This window comes from Tiliqua scincoides, chromosome 1 (genome assembly GCF_035046505.1).
Source record: "Tiliqua scincoides isolate rTilSci1 chromosome 1, rTilSci1.hap2, whole genome shotgun sequence".
Classification (NCBI taxonomy): domain Eukaryota; kingdom Metazoa; phylum Chordata; class Lepidosauria; order Squamata; family Scincidae; genus Tiliqua; species Tiliqua scincoides.
The window spans coordinates 86099901-86117702 of NC_089821.1; the positions used below are offsets into that span (position 1 = coordinate 86099901).

At 40.6% G+C, this 17802-nt stretch overlaps 2 protein-coding genes across 2 annotated transcripts in view; one reads left to right on the forward strand and one right to left on the reverse strand.

Moving 5' to 3' along the window:
- MGAT5 (alpha-1,6-mannosylglycoprotein 6-beta-N-acetylglucosaminyltransferase) overlaps positions 1–10648 on the forward strand; it is a 153602-nt gene extending 142954 nt beyond the window's left edge. The window contains exon 17 of the mRNA XM_066611884.1: positions 401–10648. Within this exon, the coding sequence (XP_066467981.1) occupies positions 401–599 (199 nt within the window). The 3' untranslated portion in view covers positions 600–10648. The remainder of the gene's footprint in view (positions 1–400) is intronic.
- A 3428-nt stretch (positions 10649–14076) lies between these two features.
- The window catches only part of TMEM163 (transmembrane protein 163), a 110857-nt gene continuing 107131 nt past the window's right edge, over positions 14077–17802 (reverse strand). Inside the window, exons 7-8 of the mRNA XM_066611888.1 lie at positions 16798–16939; positions 14077–15180 (exon numbers count right to left, since the gene is read on the reverse strand). Coding sequence (XP_066467985.1) covers positions 15120–15180; positions 16798–16939 — 203 coding nt within the window. The 3' untranslated portion in view covers positions 14077–15119. The remainder of the gene's footprint in view (positions 15181–16797; positions 16940–17802) is intronic.

Below are 17802 nucleotides of genomic sequence, written 5' to 3' on the forward strand. Positions count from 1 at the left end.
GGATTGGGAGTTCCTGAGACCACAGATGGCCCCTGGGCCAGTGTTTGGGTATGTCTGCTATAGAGCATGACTAAATGGACATGTTCTGTCATGTGTGAAGATACTGCCCATGAGTACAATATCAGAGTACAATACTGACTGAGGATAAGACTTCCAAAATTTGAGACATTTTGAAGTGGTGTAAGCCTTTCATTGTATATCATGACCATTGTATTAATTGAATGGGGCCACTTGAAATGTTATCTAGCATATGGTGTTTATTAGTGCTATATTACATTGCCTGCTTGCCTACCTAAATATGGTATTGGGAGTTGGAAATGCTTATATACCCCTTCCTGAATTACTGTAAATGAACAAGGGATATGGTCATGTTCCAATGTTTGTTGTTTTTGTTTTCTAGGTACAATATTGAATGCCACACCGTTGAAACTGCAAATGATATTGTGGTCCCATCCTTTGATGAGAAGAGAAAACGCTGTGTTTTCCAGGGTGATCTCTTGTTGTTCAGCTGTGCAGGATCCCACTCAAATCACAAAAGAATCTGCCCTTGTAGAGACTACCTTAAAGGACAAGTTGCACTTTGTAAGGACTGTCTATAGCACCAATTCACATGACTTTACCATGGGACAAAAGAGCAAGTGGCTTGGAGAAAGCTGCTGCCGTATCTTGCACTTTGTCTGGTTGACTCCCTGCAGTCAGAACCATTGGTCTGATGCAGAAATCTGTACCAGATGGAACAGATTAAATTAGCTATCTAAGAAAAATCGTAATGTTTTATATTTTTTTTCCTAAGTGAACAGCTCCAGTGAAGTTCTTCTACTTAAGGAGGTGACAAATGAAATTCAACAATTTGCAAGAACTGGAACAAGAGCTTGGGATGTGTTGGGTTTCTTTTCCCAATAACTCATCTGGATTAACAACCTTTCTGAATATTATTTCCAGTACAAAATCCAATGTGGGAGAGCGCAGGGAAGACTTGCACACATCCTCAGTGCACAGTTTCTAGGGTTCTGTAGAATCCTGAATGGCTGGACCTGTCCTTATGTACTTGGAATGATAAAGTAATGCAGCTACTGAATATGTCACTGTTGGCTATTGGTTTTTCTCTGACCTGTCTATTGTAATTGTATTGTCGACAGCACTGCTACAGTCCTAAGATTGCTGAGCAAGTAGCACTGTGAGGCTTGGTGGCTGCCAGAATGACAAATCCTTGGCTTGATAACAGATTATCGTTGTGGCATTTATTAGGGCTCAAATGGCCACAAACACACCGTTTTAAATGTTTGGTACTATTTTATATTCTTGTCAGAATTATCAGTACACTCCCTGTCCTGTTTTCTCAAAACTCCTGCCGTAGAATGGTTTGTACAAATGCTGAAAGCAAAATAGCGCCTTGGGAACAATATTTTAGATTTTTTTCCTAAGATTGTGAAATGGCAAATTAAAGATCAAATTATAAATGAAGCAGTAACGAAATAATGTATGGTAGAAGAGGGTTCTGACTTGATATCTAATGGAGATTTAAAGAACCATTATGAACACAAAAAGCAGTTTCAAAGGAATGCAGCTGCTTTTTCTGGAGTCCTATCTAAAAAAATATATGGGTGCATGGAAGCAGTCCATTTGTGTTAAAAGTTGCAATTCAGAGAATGAACTTACATTTTGTGTGCAGAAAAGAGGTGAGCTCTTCTTTTAAAAACTGTATAGTTTTTTAGTTTAAAAATATTTTTTGCATTTGCAGCACAAGTGACACATCTTTAAATGCACCACATATTGGGATAGGGCGATAAATTTTAATAGAAAGTGACTGATTCATCATTGTGCAGCTAGGTCTGAAAACCACCACAGGTTGGAGCAAAACTTGGACCATTTTCAAGATCACATCTGTGTGTGATGTGTGTGTTTCCTTCCACTTTAAGGATGAGATACTATTTCTACTAATAGGGAAATACAGTTATTTCTGTTCTTTTGTAATATATCTTCATTATTTGGTATTCATTGTTTTATGTGGTAAGTACTAGCATATCTTTTAACATACCAAAGACTGTGTAAGGGAAAACACAATTCTCTAATAAATCCTGGCGGTAAGAGTCACTCTTTAAAAAAAGTCAAAACTTTCAATTTTAAAATATAACATTTTATTTCAGTTTCATGAATGTAGAACAGTAAAACGAATAACTATCTTATTAAGGAGAGCTGACCCAGAAATTGAATAAGAGATCTGCTTTTCAAAATTTGTTGTGCAAAGTATATCTCCAGAATTGTGTCATCGTGTTGGTATCAAGATGGACTATAGTGAACATTTAAATTTGTGTAGAATTCCAACTAAGCAGTAGCTGGACCAAACTCTGTACTAGGATTTGCTGCGTTAGCTTGTATTAATGAAGCATGTGGCATGTGCACACACTTGTGGAAGATGTTCATCTTTCCCATAGCAGCACACTGCCCTAAGTACTTCAAGCATCAAGGGTCCTCTGGAAGGTGGTAGAGATCAAGTGGCTGCATGGTTCCTCTGAGAGCCCTTGAGTGAATTCTTGTGAATGGTGTGGGAGAATTTCTCTCCTCCACTCACAATGCACATGCATGCTGCTTTGGACGCAAGCCATTGGTTTTGAGTATGAACAGCCTAATTTCAAGGATTTCTGCAATATTTAACATGTGAAATCTCAAGTGTATTTATTTATTAAGGAATTTTGGCTTCACAATTGACCTGTAAGTACATCATGAATACAACAGGAGCCTCCATTAAAAAAAAAAAATAAGCCTCCACTTTTAAGCCTTAAAACCTGTAGGTGACTGACACAATGTAGGTGACTGACTTAATTGTTAGGTCTAATCTGCGTTGATAACAGGATATCACCAAACTGATGTTGGCAATAAAGCACTACCAATTACTGCAACAGTAAGTGTTTGGAAAATATTTGTGCTGTAAATAAATTTATTAAAATATTCAGAATAGTTTGCCTGTGATATCTGATGGACAATTCCAGTCCAATATTTTTCTTCCATCAAAGACAGCTAGTGATGCACCAGAATACAAAAGTTCCATTTCAGAAAAGACTAAGTCGGATCAGTCAAGAATTTCATCTTTCTTGTGTTAGTATCTTTCCTTCAACTTTAATACAGATTTTGTATTCTGATGCAGTGTTTTCCATGTGTATATATCATGGAAGAAAATGTGTCATCAAAATGAGTCTCCAGCTAAGCATAGGGTTTTGTTAGGTTATGATGCAATCAGTGATATTGGTCTTTCAGTACTGAATTTACCACAGCAATGCTAGATCTGTTACTTGCTAGCCAATTGAATTGACATGGTAAAAAAATACACATCAGTAACACACATATGTACAGAAATGTTATCCTTTTCATTACAAATTGGATCAGATCCTTAATAGGTTCTTAAAATTGCTGCAATTTTTTCTGACAGTATATTTCTGATCAAAGTAAAATGAATTTGTTTTGTTGGCAAACACAGTATTTATTTACCGCAAATACACGCTTCTCATTATTTGTACCTAATTCATTCCTGAAAACTGCTCTTATAGTAAAAATCCAGATAATAAGTATAATTACATCCATTTCAGTGAGAAAAATTCTAATTTGTTCCAAGTCATTCCAAGTTCACACAGAAATCACCCTAAATGCCTAATACTGTAAGGAAAATGTTGTGTAGCATGATAGAATAAGCAACAATTAATAACTTACAGCATCAGTAAAGTGTTACAGCCAGTAATGAAAATGTTTCAGAAGTTCTAGCATCACATAATGAGGTTTAGCACCTCAAGCTTTCGTTGCAACTATGAGCAACTCTTACACTTCATCTGTTTTTCTACTTTTCCCATGAGTTTTTTCATCTTCTATTCTTTAGGACCTATGTTCACAGTAATTTTTAGAAACTGCAAAAACAAATACACTGTAAAACAGTGATTTTCAACCAGTGTGCCGTGGCGCATTGGTGTGCTGTAAATGATCCACAGATGTGCTGCTGAAGCTTGGAGCAGGGCCATTGTATTAGTAGGGCCATTGGGGTATGTGAGCCCCCCAACAGCAGCATGGTGTGCCTTGTCAATTGTCAAAAATCTGATAGTGTGCCCTGACAATTTTAGCACCTTATCAGTGTGCCATGAAATGAAAAGGGCTGAAAAGAGCTGCTGTAAAAGGAAGCATGTAATGAATACATATACCCTGAAAGTGTGATGTGCTACCCATCAGGCACAAAAAAGGGTACCTGAGCTGTCCTCTGAGGGTTTTGAATATTGCTTCTCTGAATGGGGAAGGGGGCACTTCTGAACCTCTGACCTACTAGGGGAGAGATCCAAAATTCAGAACTCCTTCCTGGGCACACAAGCCAAATTTCTGTCACCAGAGCACAAAGCAGAGAAGTCTAGCCATTGGGTGAATTGAGAAGAGGACCTTGGGTGCATGTGAGGGACTTGGTTCTTCTCTCCCCACCCCCCAGGTTCCTGGCCCTTATATTGAAAATCTTGGTATAGATAAAAAGGCATGGTCTTAATATCTGCAGTATTGATATTGGGGAATCCCTCTAGTGAACATACTGATAAAGAGAGAAGGATATACTTGGTGGATAGAATCAAACTAATGAAGTTTCAACTAATTATGTTTTGGCCATTATTTTTAAATTTAAAAGCATGCAAGCAGACAGATGACTATTAAGGACTTTGTTTTCAAAGCATCATTTCTTTAATATTTTAGAATGTTATAGACATGTCTGAGGAAATGGGCCCATCCTTGATTTTCTGCATAATTGACTTACTTAAAGAATGAATATAGGAATCAGGTGTTTCACCTATACATCTTTTTCTGTCAGAGAAAATTCCAGTGCCAGATTGGCAGAGTCTGGCTTTAGAATCGATACTCTGAGTTGCAACTCTCAGATTTCACTTGTTAAAAAATAAAATGTAAAACCCATATTGTCAGAAGTGACATAAATGTTTTCATAAATCAAAAAGTCCTTCCTTATTTTATAAAGTTTATTTTCTTTGTGAACTGGTTTCCAAACTCTTACTTGATGAGATCACCAGAACTTGAAAGAAACATTTGCATAATTTATTTTTGAAAATTCTAACATTAAGGCCTACCTTTGAAAGGTAGAGATTGAATACACTGTTTAAAAATGCCAATAAACCTCATTTATATTTCATATATGCAAGTTGATTTGCACATCTCTAGGTATGCTTTTGGTATATTTCACACTGTAAATGTTTGACTCTTTGGTGTAGTTCAGAAAAGCAGTTGTGTTTGACAGGGAATTCTTGGTTTTTGCATGAGTAGCAAAACACATTCTGCTAATATTTGTGTGCCTTTTCTTTTGTTCTGATTGTGTGTTTGGGTCATTCACAATGCCTGAACAACTATAATGGAACACAAATTTGAGGATTATTATGCATCGTAGAAATTATTGGTAGTATGAGTTCCAAAGTGTTTTTTCTATTGACAGAAAACAAAACTGTCAAACACAACGTTGTCCAATCTAGAAGTCCACAGACTCCTGCCAGTTGATATTTGCATTTGAAAGTTGTTGACCAAACACAATGCACTTGGTACTTGGCAAAGGAGGAGAATGCAGTTGTCTAATTCAAACTCCATGAAGGTGGTCTTGTATGAGTCGATGCTGTGCTTATAGGGCCCAAGATGAAAAAGCTGTAATATTCAATATTAAAATAAATATTTTTGTAGCGATTAAGAGGTTGGTGCCCTGATTTTTAAATATGTGGCGCAGCCTGCTCCCACTTCGTAGTTGTGCAAATCGCCAAACCATTTGGAATAGCAGTTGTTTTTGTCCCAGAGAAGAAAGTTCCTACAGATGATGCAGAGATGCAGGTGGACTCCTGATACCCACTAGCACAGTGTTTCTCAAACTGTGGGTCAGGACCCACTAGGTGGGTCCCCATTCATTTCAATATTTTATTTTTAATATATTAGACTTGATGCTACCGAGGTATGTGACTGCATTTGGGGAAATGTGACACATCTGTACTTTTAACAGGCTACTGTGTATATGCTTTTAAGAATGATAGTCAATGGGACTTACTCCTGGGTAAGCGTGGGTAGGATTTCCACCTAGGATTGTTAAAAATTTTCCTGCTTGATGTCACTTCTGGTCATGACATCATTTCCAGTGAGTCCTGACAGATTCTCATTCTAGAAAGTAAGTCCCTGTGCTAAAGGTTTGAGAACCATTGCATTAGCACAGGGGTCTCCAAACTTTTTGGCCAGAGGGCCGCATCAAATATCTGGCATGGTGTGGAGGGCCAGAAAAAAGGTTTAAATATAAAGTTTAAATAAATAAATTTGAGATGGAATTTAGATGAGTGAATAAATGAATGAATGGGCTCATTCATTTAACCTCTCTGGCCCTCAGAACACCCTCCAGACACAATCAGAGCACAGTTCTGGTCTTGTTCAGTTGAGTGGGCCAGAGGCTTTCAGGGGACAAGAGGTTGGCCGCGGGCCGGAAAGAGGCTTACTGTGTGTCATATCTGGCCCCCAGGCCGGGGTTTGGAGACCCCTGCATTAGCAGAATGGGAGGCACGTATCTAGTTTACGTATTCTGTTTTCCATTAGTAAATCAGCTTTAAGGGTTTTTCAGGAGGTGGTGGTTGTGTATATCTTTTGTTACTGGGGTTATGAATAGAAAAGGGGTATGAAAAGTGCTTTCAATACACAGTGTGCTTTGGCTTTATACAAAACAATTGTACATTCAAACCCTAGTACTATTGCTTATATGATGAACTATGCTTGAAGGCTACAACTGAAGGTATTTCACCCAATATTAGATTGTCGCAGGCACAATACTTAACACAGTTGTTTCATAAGGCACACAAACAACTTTCAGCAATACCATCCTATCTTCACTGAGGGGACTTGTGTTCTTGTTAACATAGTTATTAGGTAAAATATTCTGTTTTCATGCATATTAACAAAGATGGCAATTCAAATATTTTTTTAGCTGCTGTAAAGAAGTGGAAACTGTGGTGAGAGAGAATGTGTAGAGATAAAGGGGAAAAGGTCCAAGGGTGCTGGTGGTTATACTAATGTGCATGAAGTGAATTTGGTTATAGACCCCCCCCTCAGGTACCATCCTTGATTTCAGGACTGTGAAGCTAATTATTTATCACGTCCTCTTCCTGCTTGCAGTATCCCTAATCCTCCTAAACAGTGTTGTCAAATGTAACAGCCTTTAAATTTGCACTTGAAGAACTTGGGTATCAGTCTACAAGATTTACTCTCATTAATGACCTTAGCACTGCTGTGGAAGGATGGCAGCTGGTTTCATGCAACCCCAGAATCAAGGTTCCTGGTTGTTCTCTACAATAAAAAAACCAGCTTGTTTTGTTGCCATTGCTTTTGTGTTAAACTGGACATTATGCTTTCTTTGATAAGGTATGGTTATGCATCATACCTAGAGGTGTTTTGTTTCTGGTGAGTAAGACCAGATTACAGCCCAAATTCTTCTGAACACAATGGGCTTCCTTCTGAGTAAAAGAATCACTGCTTTCAAACACCTCCAATCATGCCCTTCTCTGCCATTCCCCTTTGGATGCCAATATTGAAATACTTGTTGTGTTTTGTTAGTTTATCCACTGGATATACACTCATCTGTACATGTTAGTCTATTTTGATAATCTTCTGTTATGATATAACCTATTCATTTATCTCCATTCTTCCATCATTCATCTGCTTAAGTTAACTAAGGTGGCTTCTTCTCAATAAAGAATCCCTAGAATCAGATTATCCACCCTTGTGCTTGAGTTAGGGATCCACCTCTCTTCTACTATTGTGTGGTCCCTTACTTTTAAATGTTGGCTTCAATTACACTTAAACACCCACTCTGAGTCCCTTTTGGAAGACCTACTAAAGGACTCATATCTCTCTAAGTGGTTCCATCTTATTGATCTCAAGCTTTCATCACTGGGTTTGTCCCCCGAACACCTCGCCGATATCAATCTCCATAGGGCCCATTCAATTATTAAATCCAAACTTTGGGAATTCGAATCTATTCAACTTTTTTTTCATCTTAATCCTATCTGTTCCCCTCAGTTCTTTGGTCTTCTCCCTTCACGTGATCGTTTTCTTAATTATTTTAGCAAGTTGATTGATCCCATTAAGAGGAGAGCGTTTATGTTAGCGAGATTTAACATCTTTCCTTCAGCCGTTCACTCTGACAGATTCTCCAAGATCCCACGATTGCAGACTATGCCCTCTTTGTTCTCTAGAACCAGACACAGTGGTTCACATACTGCTTCGCTGTCCAGCTCACTATTCCCTTCGGGACACATTTCTGATCCCCATCTTATCTTCCTTTTCAGGTCTTTCTGCTGATCCTCTATTTGTCCTATTAAGTGATAGTTCTGTGACTATCACTAACGTTGTAGCAGATTATCTTTCCGATGTTTCTAAGTTAAAATTCCCTTCCTGACTTTATATAGTCTCCTCACTTTCTGCCTGTTTTTCTTCCTTATTTCCCTGTCATGTTCTTTTTCTTGGTATACAGTCATCCGTTGGCTCTGTTCACTGTTTTGTGTCGTTGACTGTTTTCTTTTAATGCCAATAAAGGTTTTCAGACTTGAATCCCTAGACTTCTTGACCTTCCATACATTTACACACTCCCTTCTCACTTATGCTTCCCCTCAAGTTCTTTTAAGGTAACAACCATTCCAATATATACTATCCCTGCAAATAGCAAGGGTAGACAGATGCATTCTGCTGGCCTGAGCCTCTGCATTGGAGTTATCTTCCCTAGACCAAATCTGCAAGGAAACTGGAAATTTCTGGGTCACAAAAATGGTATTTGTCCACTTTTCAATACATGCCTTTCCTATCTAATCACCTGGAAGCATTTTTTATTTGCCATAGGTGAGTAGCTGTTTACAAGCCTGCCTTATAGGGCTATCAAAATCCAAGCAAAATTAACTTTGCAGAACAACTTGAAGATTTGTGTTTAACATCCAGGATTAAGCATAAGAGTAACTTTATTTAGATTTAATATAGGATTAAGTGGCTATTCTGTATTTACTGTTGTGTGTTTAGCTACTGGGTCCCTGCTCCAAGTCAGAAACTGAAAATAAAATTAGTCAAAACTACATATCCGACGTGACTTGCAGGGTGACTGTTACTTCTGTAGCACCTGAAGTAACTTTCAAATCCTTTCTGACATGCATTTGAGAAATGTAATGTCACTTAACAATTTGCATTAGTTGTATAATTTGCACCTTTTGGTTCTGGTTGCCCTAGCCTGGTTTTGTTTCTGCTTACTACAGGCTGCTAGAATGTTTCCAATGGTTAATACATTAACTTCATATGATTGTGTAATAAATCATATTATTTAAAATGGACCATGTAATATAACTGCTTGTAGGCTCAGAATACTGTGGTGCAAGTATGGGGGTGTGTGTATATAAAAGCATATGCTATAAATACAGAGTATATACAAGAAGGATGTATCTTTAGTATAATCTCCCATGTGAGCACTTATATGTAACACTGGATTTGGTGTTGAGCAAAATACCTGTTGTTTTTTAAGAAGCAATTTAGTTACTAAATATATGTGAAGGTACTAGTCTGCCTTGTGATTATGGTTACAGGCTAAAGTGAAGATTACTATCAAGTAGTAGGTAGACTGAATGAAGTTTAAGCAGGGTTGTGCTGGAGCAATGGTATGAAAGTGAATCATTTCTATTCTAGATGCATTATTCATATGCCATACTTTAGAAACAACCAGAGCTGCTGTGTATTTGACAATGTAGGAATTCTCAGTGGGCATCCATACAGCAGCAGCCTCAAATACTCAGTGCTACAATTGTGTATCTAATAATTGTGCTTAAATAGCAGATTCTCATTGTGCTAGTTCAGCAATCCTGGATGTGATGGCTAGAACCAAGAAGCTAGTTCCATTAGCCCATGGGGAATTTGGGCTTTTGTTTTTTTGAACTACAGCCCCACTCCCCTAATGCTACAGGGAAACTACTTTAAAAAGAGGCATTTCAGAAGTAGCTTGCAATAGGACTGCTCAAAAAGACAGCTTCAACAAGTCCAACAGGGCTACTCCAAACCTTCGTGTGAGCCTGTTCCTTGCCATATGCCTCCTCCAGTGTGATCTCCTTTGCAGTTTTTTCCTGAGTAAGTACAAAGACTTTCATTGTAGTTCTGCTACTGATGGCACATTCCCATAAGTCCTTGCACATAATGCAATTAAATCATAAGTGTAGTGGCAGTAACCATACCAGGAGAGGCATGTGTAAAGGAGGCTATGATGGCATTGTTACTGTCTCTACCATGAAACATATGAAGGAGCCCTCTTTAAATAGACTCAACTGTTGCCTGTGGAAAACAGGGTAAGGCAGAAAGTCTTAGGCAAAAAAAGTTACCCTTCCCATTCTAAGTTAAACCCCATATTCATCCTATAGTTTGTTTCAAAAGTAGTGCTTGTATGTTTGAACACTTGATGTCTTAAGTTCTTGAATTGTGTTCCACTATATTTTGTTCAAGCAGTTTGTTTCACAGTATAATTAGATTTAATAACGGGGAACTTAAAACCAAGGTGTAAATGTCTGTGTTAATGACAGAGAACAATGCTTTTACTGTTGTAGGGAGAACTTTATTTTTCAATAAATTTTTTCTTGTGTGACTGAGTTGTGATCTCTCTACCTTCCTTCTCCCCTGTGCTTAGATCAGAAATTTCAGTGCCCAGGTTTCTACTAAGCTGTACTGTTCTTTATAGCAGAATCCAATCCTACGTATATTTAATATTCTGGGGTCTCTAAGGCTGGAGTAGGGGAAAGGTATTTGTGCCCAATATTGCCAGTTGCAGGTGGGTGATCTCTGAGGAGTAGCTTAGGGAGAGGGGAGGCAAGCTCCTAGGTAAGGGAACATATGTTCCCATACCTTGAAAATCCTTAGTGCAGCCATTTTTAACCTTTTTCAGGTCACAGCACACTGACAAAGGCCCTAAAGCTGTCGAGGCACACTACTAGTTTTTAACTACATTATTGTTACAATTAATTTAACTAAGAAGGGCACAATCCTAGCCAGGTCTACTCAGAAGTAAGTCCTATTTTATTCAATGGGGCTTACTCTCAGGAAAGTGTGGTTAGGATTGCAGAGTTAGATCATTGACAATGATGACATGACATGACAATGAAAGAAATTCCCCAGAAGCTTGGAGAGGGAAGTGTATGTGGTTTCTGGAAAGGAAGAACAATGTTTTGAAGTAGGTCTGTTCAAACTGTTATCAATTGACATGCTCTGATATGTCAGGAAGTGTTGGCAGAGAGATAGAAATGTGGGGTGAGAGCAGTGAGACATGACCAAAACAAGTGCAGGATTCACTGGGGTGGGGTAAGAGAGAGAGAGAGAGAATGGGAGGTAACTGGTTCTGGACTTTGGAAGGTGGGGAGGAGGGACGGTAAGAGAGGGTTTAACTGCAATTATGATGGGGGAATGTGTGTGCAGGGGGGGAGGAGGTGGGATGGGGGAAGAGAAAAGCATCACTTGCCTGCTCATGTATTCAAGAAAGAGTGCGACCAAGCCTCTGTATGTCTACTCAGAAGTAAGCCCCATTATAGTCAATGGGGCTTACTCCTAGGTAAGTGTGGATAGGATTGTGGTCCATACCCTTAAAGCCAACGCCGTGCAAGTGGAGGCAACGCAGGCAGGGTCACTTTGGGGCATTGCAGGCAAGGAAAAGGGTCTCTTGAGGACCCTTTTCAGCCAGCTGCTTCTGGCTCCATACCTGCTTCCACCTTCTCAGTTGCTCTCAGTCCCTCCTCACTCTCACTGCTCGCCCTCACTCCCTCCGGCTGGGACCTCTTCCAGGCTCCTCTGGCTGCCTGCCCAATCAGTGTACGCGGCAGGCATATTGCCGAAGCCCTTCGTGGGCGGCCCTTTTCTCTGCTGCCACATGATACTCCAAGCAGCTGCTTCTCTGGCATATGCTGCTGCTGCCTGGCTCCTTGGCCCCATGGCACACCTGAGGCTGGTTGAAAACTGCTGCCCTAGTGACTGCCCTTCCACCACAGGACGCAGTGCACACCCCACTGGCCCAACTGCACCTGCAATGGACAACTTGACAGGATTGGGCCCTAAGTTGTTAACCATTTTGTTATCACCACCAGCAGTTTTTTCCATTCTGAATAGGGAAGGTCAGATTTAAGTACTATAACATGTAGCTGACAGTTCTACTGGTCACAGAAAATACTAGAATCCATCAAAACCAACCCATCCATGGAAAAAGAAGCAATTGGGGGGAGTTGGTTGGGCTTGGGAGACTGAGGGCTTTTACTAATGCCAATCCTGCTATAGTCAAATGAGGAGCCAATTTTTGTCCTTTTCCACCACCATAAAAAGAGCACCTGCTTTGCCTGTGGCAGACTGGTTCATGGTAAATGTGTTTGGATTGAGACTGGTGGAACAAAAGCATGTGCATAGCACTCAAAGTATTTTACATTGAAGATTGCATCAATACAACAATACTGAAGAAGAGCGGTTATTAGCTCCATAATGTAGTGGCGGGGGGGGGGGGGGCTCAAGGAATGGCTTGTGCATATTCACCAACTGCCTTCATGGCCAAGTCAAGCTTGGAACCAGAAAAGATCTGATTAACAATTCAGTTCTTAAGCCAGAGCTATATGGTGCAGATAGCATGGAATGAAAACATGCTGTCACTTTACAAGTTGGCTAGGAACATGCTTCTCATGGCAACGCTGTTAAATAATTCCCTATACACAGCCACAGGGTAACTTATGTAGAAGACCTGTACTACTATTATGGAGCTGTTGAGCAGGACCACCTTTCTAATGCACTGAATATATTTGCACTGTTATCAAAGTTAGAGTGGCAAAGGACAGGTTGCTTATATGTAGTTCAAATGGTCACCTGTGCAAACACAAGGTGTTGTTGGTCCTATAAACAGCTAACCACAAACCTCCACAGGCACTTTGCAGGTGAGAAAACTATTTGCATCATATGCTTCCATGACAGAAAGTCAATTCCTTATTTTCTTTGAGGAATGCCCCCCCCCCAAAGTAGTATATGAATAGAGCTCCAACAAGTGGGCCCAGAGTGGATCAAGTACCCACGCCTACTTGATCTATAACAACCAACCATGTGGTCTCCATGCCATCACACATTGTGGAGACTATTTAGCTTCTCCCTTACCTGGAGGTGGGTGCAAGTCCATCAGGAGATATGCAGAACAGCATACCCAACCCAGGCATCAGGCCATGTAGACAGATAGTATAGAGCATGTTGCTCTTCCTCTGCAGATATCTGGCAGTGGAACACCTATCATGCTCACAGTAGAATAGGAAACTATTCTGGTGAGGGAGGGAGCTGGTCAAAGTATCCTCTAAACCCTGAAAACAAGTTGAAGCTCCATTTAATTCAATGGGCTTACTGCTGTGTAGACAAGCACACGACTAAAGTTGCTCTGTGTAAAGCACTGGGTAGAAACTATTACTAAAGTAGACCATATATGGGTAAACAACTTTCAGAGGAGATGAAAGACACAACCTCATTATACTACTTCAACAGCAGTCAAAAAGGAAGTGAGTGAATGGACATTCTTGCTGCCCTTGAGGCATATGATGTGCATGGGGTTTTCCTGCATTGGAGAGTAGGACAGATTACTCAGACTTCCAGAAGCTTCTGAAGTCAGCTCTGCACCTGTGTGGAAGTTTGCTACATGTGACAAGAGATCATGAAAAAAGTCTCTTCCTACAAAGGTAGTGCAGAGGTAAGAAATGAATTCATAAAAGTAGGTAGGAGAAAAACTGTATTTGCTAGATGATAATACTACTACATGTGAAGATGCTCCATGCTGTGGATTCCTGAGAGGTCATTTCTTGCCATAATACATCTGTTTTGACCTCCCCAAAAAATGCAACCTATAGAGACATGACTTTGTCCTAGAAATCAGAACAATGCACTTACCACATGCTAAAGACATCATGCAAAAATGCTCCAGGGTGAGGATAGTAGCAATAGGCAGTCTATTTCAACTGGCTTCTGTATAGGAAGACTAGTCAATGTATTAGCTAGAAGCTTTGCAGAGGCTAATTACAAGTAACAGAACAACTTTATTGATTATACATGATGGGAGTTGGAATTTTTAATCAAGATTCTCTACCTCATAAGACGAGGAGGTGGGAAACATGAATATCTAAAGAATACCCTACAGCTGAAAGGACTATCTTGCTACCAGCTTGAAGTAATCACTGCTTTACTTGTACCAGACAACAGGACACCCCTGTGTTCAGCCATACATACCAATACATAAGTGTACAATACAATCAGACACAAAATCAAACTTCACTTTTTTGGCTTTTGCCTGTATAAATACTTTGTGCTTCTATTGTCCGTGCAGCAAAACAGACCATGTGTGTTCCTTGAAATCTATCAACTTTAGTTCTATTTTCATACTATATTTTATAAAGTTTGTGTAACCAGTGGGAGTAGGGGGCAGGTGCTTCTTTTCAAGGCTGGGCTATCTTCTGCTGTAATAAAAAATAGTCAATAGTCATGTGATGGCTGCTGGTATCCACAAGTTAAGTATAATATACCACCAAGTTTTGTACAGAAGACATTGGCAACATCTCACTCATAACCTTGTTCTGGAATACTAGAGGGCAGCACAACTGAAAGCCACCTGTTGGTTGTATCTGATGGAATAGATGTTACCTATAGCAGCTCATACAGCAGTAAATGGAACAGTCTGTAAGAAGATGGAGGCTCCCGTGGCTACCCTGTGAGAATCTGGCCCTTTTCTAGAGGTAGCTACTGAGTGTCTTTACAAACTCTCATCCCTCCAGAAGACTGAGAATGCAGCAGGCATATCAAACTTGCAAACTCTGTTCAGTTCTATTGCCACTTGCAGGATTTTAATAGCACAGTCAGAAGGAAAATGCTGCTGTTGCTGCTTTTGCCATGATCTAAGCAGTGCACATATTTGCCATTTGTACAGAGAGGTTTTCCCTTGATAGATAATTTTAAATGAAGAATACCATGGGAAACAAAGTGCATATCTTGTAAAGTATCATTGGCACCACTTGCTAAGATGTTCTCACTTTTGCAAAGTTTGTTCAGTCCATGTAGCTCTCCCTTTATTCAAACATTTCATAATGACGTGTTTGCCGTACACGGGGAACCATGTCCATAAGTAGCCTGGAATGGAAACACATGTTGATCAAGGATGACCATCACAAGCAGCAAGCAGAAAACAATGGCTAGTAGTGCTGAGTGTTGTTCAACACAGCAGGGCATGTGCACTGCTTTCTGTTCTCACTTCTAGTGCCTGTCTTCCCTAAAATGATCAGATCCTGTGTCATGTAATACATTTTCTACCCATGAAAGCAAATCAGACTTAGTGCTATAGGGCATGCACCTAAGCAGGCCAGAAGCAATTTCTATTATCACAACTTCTTCTGAAGTTGAAAAATAGGTACACTATCCTTAAGAAAGTGAAATATAACTGAAAAAACTTCTCTGGCTTAATTGATTATTTTGTTAACTCCCATGATTATCTTGGTCAGTCAAGGACACAATGACTATTTCCATCTTCTCATTTACACAACTTGAATCAAGTATAGAAGGACAAAATACTATTCTGACTCAAAGGTATGCCAATTAGTTACACATCCCAACCTGTGGCTAGCTTTCTTCCACTGACTTCCTATCAACAATTTTTAAGGTAAGAACACTTTCCTTTTATCTAGGGGTCCAAGCACATGCATTTGTTTAACACAGAGGTTTTCTGTGGGCATTGTGATCCCCAGCCTGAGGGCCCTGGGCTCTTTCCCCTTAAGGCAGTGATTTTCAACCTTTTTCATCTCACGGCACACTGAGAAGGTACTAAAATTGTCAAGGCACACCATCGGTTTTTTGACAACTGACAAGGCACACTGCACTGACAGCAAGGGCTTGCATCCCCCAGTGTCCCTACTAACAAATGATCCTCCCCCAAACTTCTGTGGCACACCTGCAGCCCATCCACAGCACACCAGTGTGCCACGGCACAGTGGTTGAAAATGGCTGCCTTAAGGGGCAGGGGCAGCCAGGAGGCAGGAAGGAGGCAGCAGCGCAATCCCCAGGATTGCACCACTCAAGGGGCTGCAGGGGCTTGGCTGTGCCAGAGCCTCCTGCAGCCTCCTGGGGGTGTGGGGAACCCTGTGCAACCTTCTGCAGGGCTCCCCGAAGCTTCCAAAGTGAAAGTGGAGCAATCGCGCCCTGCCTCCACTAAATCTGAAGTGGAGCATGATTGCTTCACTTTCACTTCTAACAGGACTGCAAGGAGTGGGGTGCACTTACCAGTATCTGCAGCAGCCGTTCTGGGGTGCGGGGAGCCCTGCATGAGGGCCTGCAGGGCTCCCCCAGTCAGCAGCAGTGAAAGTGGAGCGTTCACGTTCCACTTCCAGTTTTGCAGGACTCCCTGCACCCCAGGATAGCTGCTGCAGCCCCCCTGAGCAGCACAATCCTAGGGATCGTGTCACTGGCTGCCCCTGCCCCCGCAAGGGCTTACTGCCAGTTTCAAACTCCTGGAGTGTTTGAAAACCACAGGTTTAACAGGTTAAATAGCAACCAGATGAGGACAGCTGCAGATTACCATACTATACCTTAGCCCTGACCTGGAATACAACCCTTGTGCCTTTATTTGCTATACCTTCTCCATGTCTCCCTGAACATGACAGATGGGGACAGACCATCACAGTACCTGTTCAGCAAGCAGCTGCAAAATAAAGACAAAATACAAAATAAAGGCAAAAGAGGAGCGACTGCACTCACTTGGCACCATAGGCAAATATTGTAAGTCCAATTAAAACTCCTATACTTCCATCCAGATACCAGACAGAAGCATTGTGTTTAAAAACTTCTGCACTGAGGAGGATAGAGAATCCCATTATTCCGCCCACCAGAGAGTTGAAACCTGGGGAAAAAAGGGGAAAATTAGGAGCAGAACCTGTTGACACAAACCAACTAATGGCAGAGAGATGACTGGATTGTTAAGGAACATCCAGCACGACAGGGTCCAAAGATACAATGGTCAAGATTGTTCTACCACTGGACCTATGTAATACAGAGCTATACTTCTAGAGTACAGGCTGTCCATGAATACCTGCTTTTAAAGCAAGAGGGCTAGGCAAAAATTCAAGTGCTCTATATCTCCCAATTTCCTTTCCAGAACTGCCACTGTTGTCATCTAATTTTAAATGGAACTAGTTTACAGCAATATGAACACTACCATTAAAGTCATACAGTTCACAGGCTTTCAGCGTGAAGGTCATCTTTTTTCCAAGAGCTCATCTTGGTTCCCTCACCTTCATTCAGCACTCTGTTGCCCAAAATCATCCACCTCTTTCATGGCTCTGACCATGTCACCTCCTCCCTTAAATCCCTGACTGCTTCTGAATCCAGCACAAACTCCCCATAAAGCCCTCAGTAGCCTTTCCCGCAGTTTCAGATCAAACATTTCATTGCATTTCGGGCAGTACCCTTTGCAGCTCCATCCTCTACTGCAGTGTTTCTCAAACTGTAGGTCGTGACCCACTAGGTGGGTTGCAAGCCAATTTCAGGTGGTTCCCCATTCATTCCAATATTTTATTTTTAATATATTAGACTTGATGCTACCATGGTATGTGACTGCACTTGGGGAACTGTTACAGACTTGTACTTTTAACATGCTACCATGTATATGCTTTTAACAATGATAGTAAATGAACTTACTCCTGGGTAAATGTGGATAGGATTGCAGCCTAGGATTGTTAAAAATTTCCCTGCTTGATGATATCA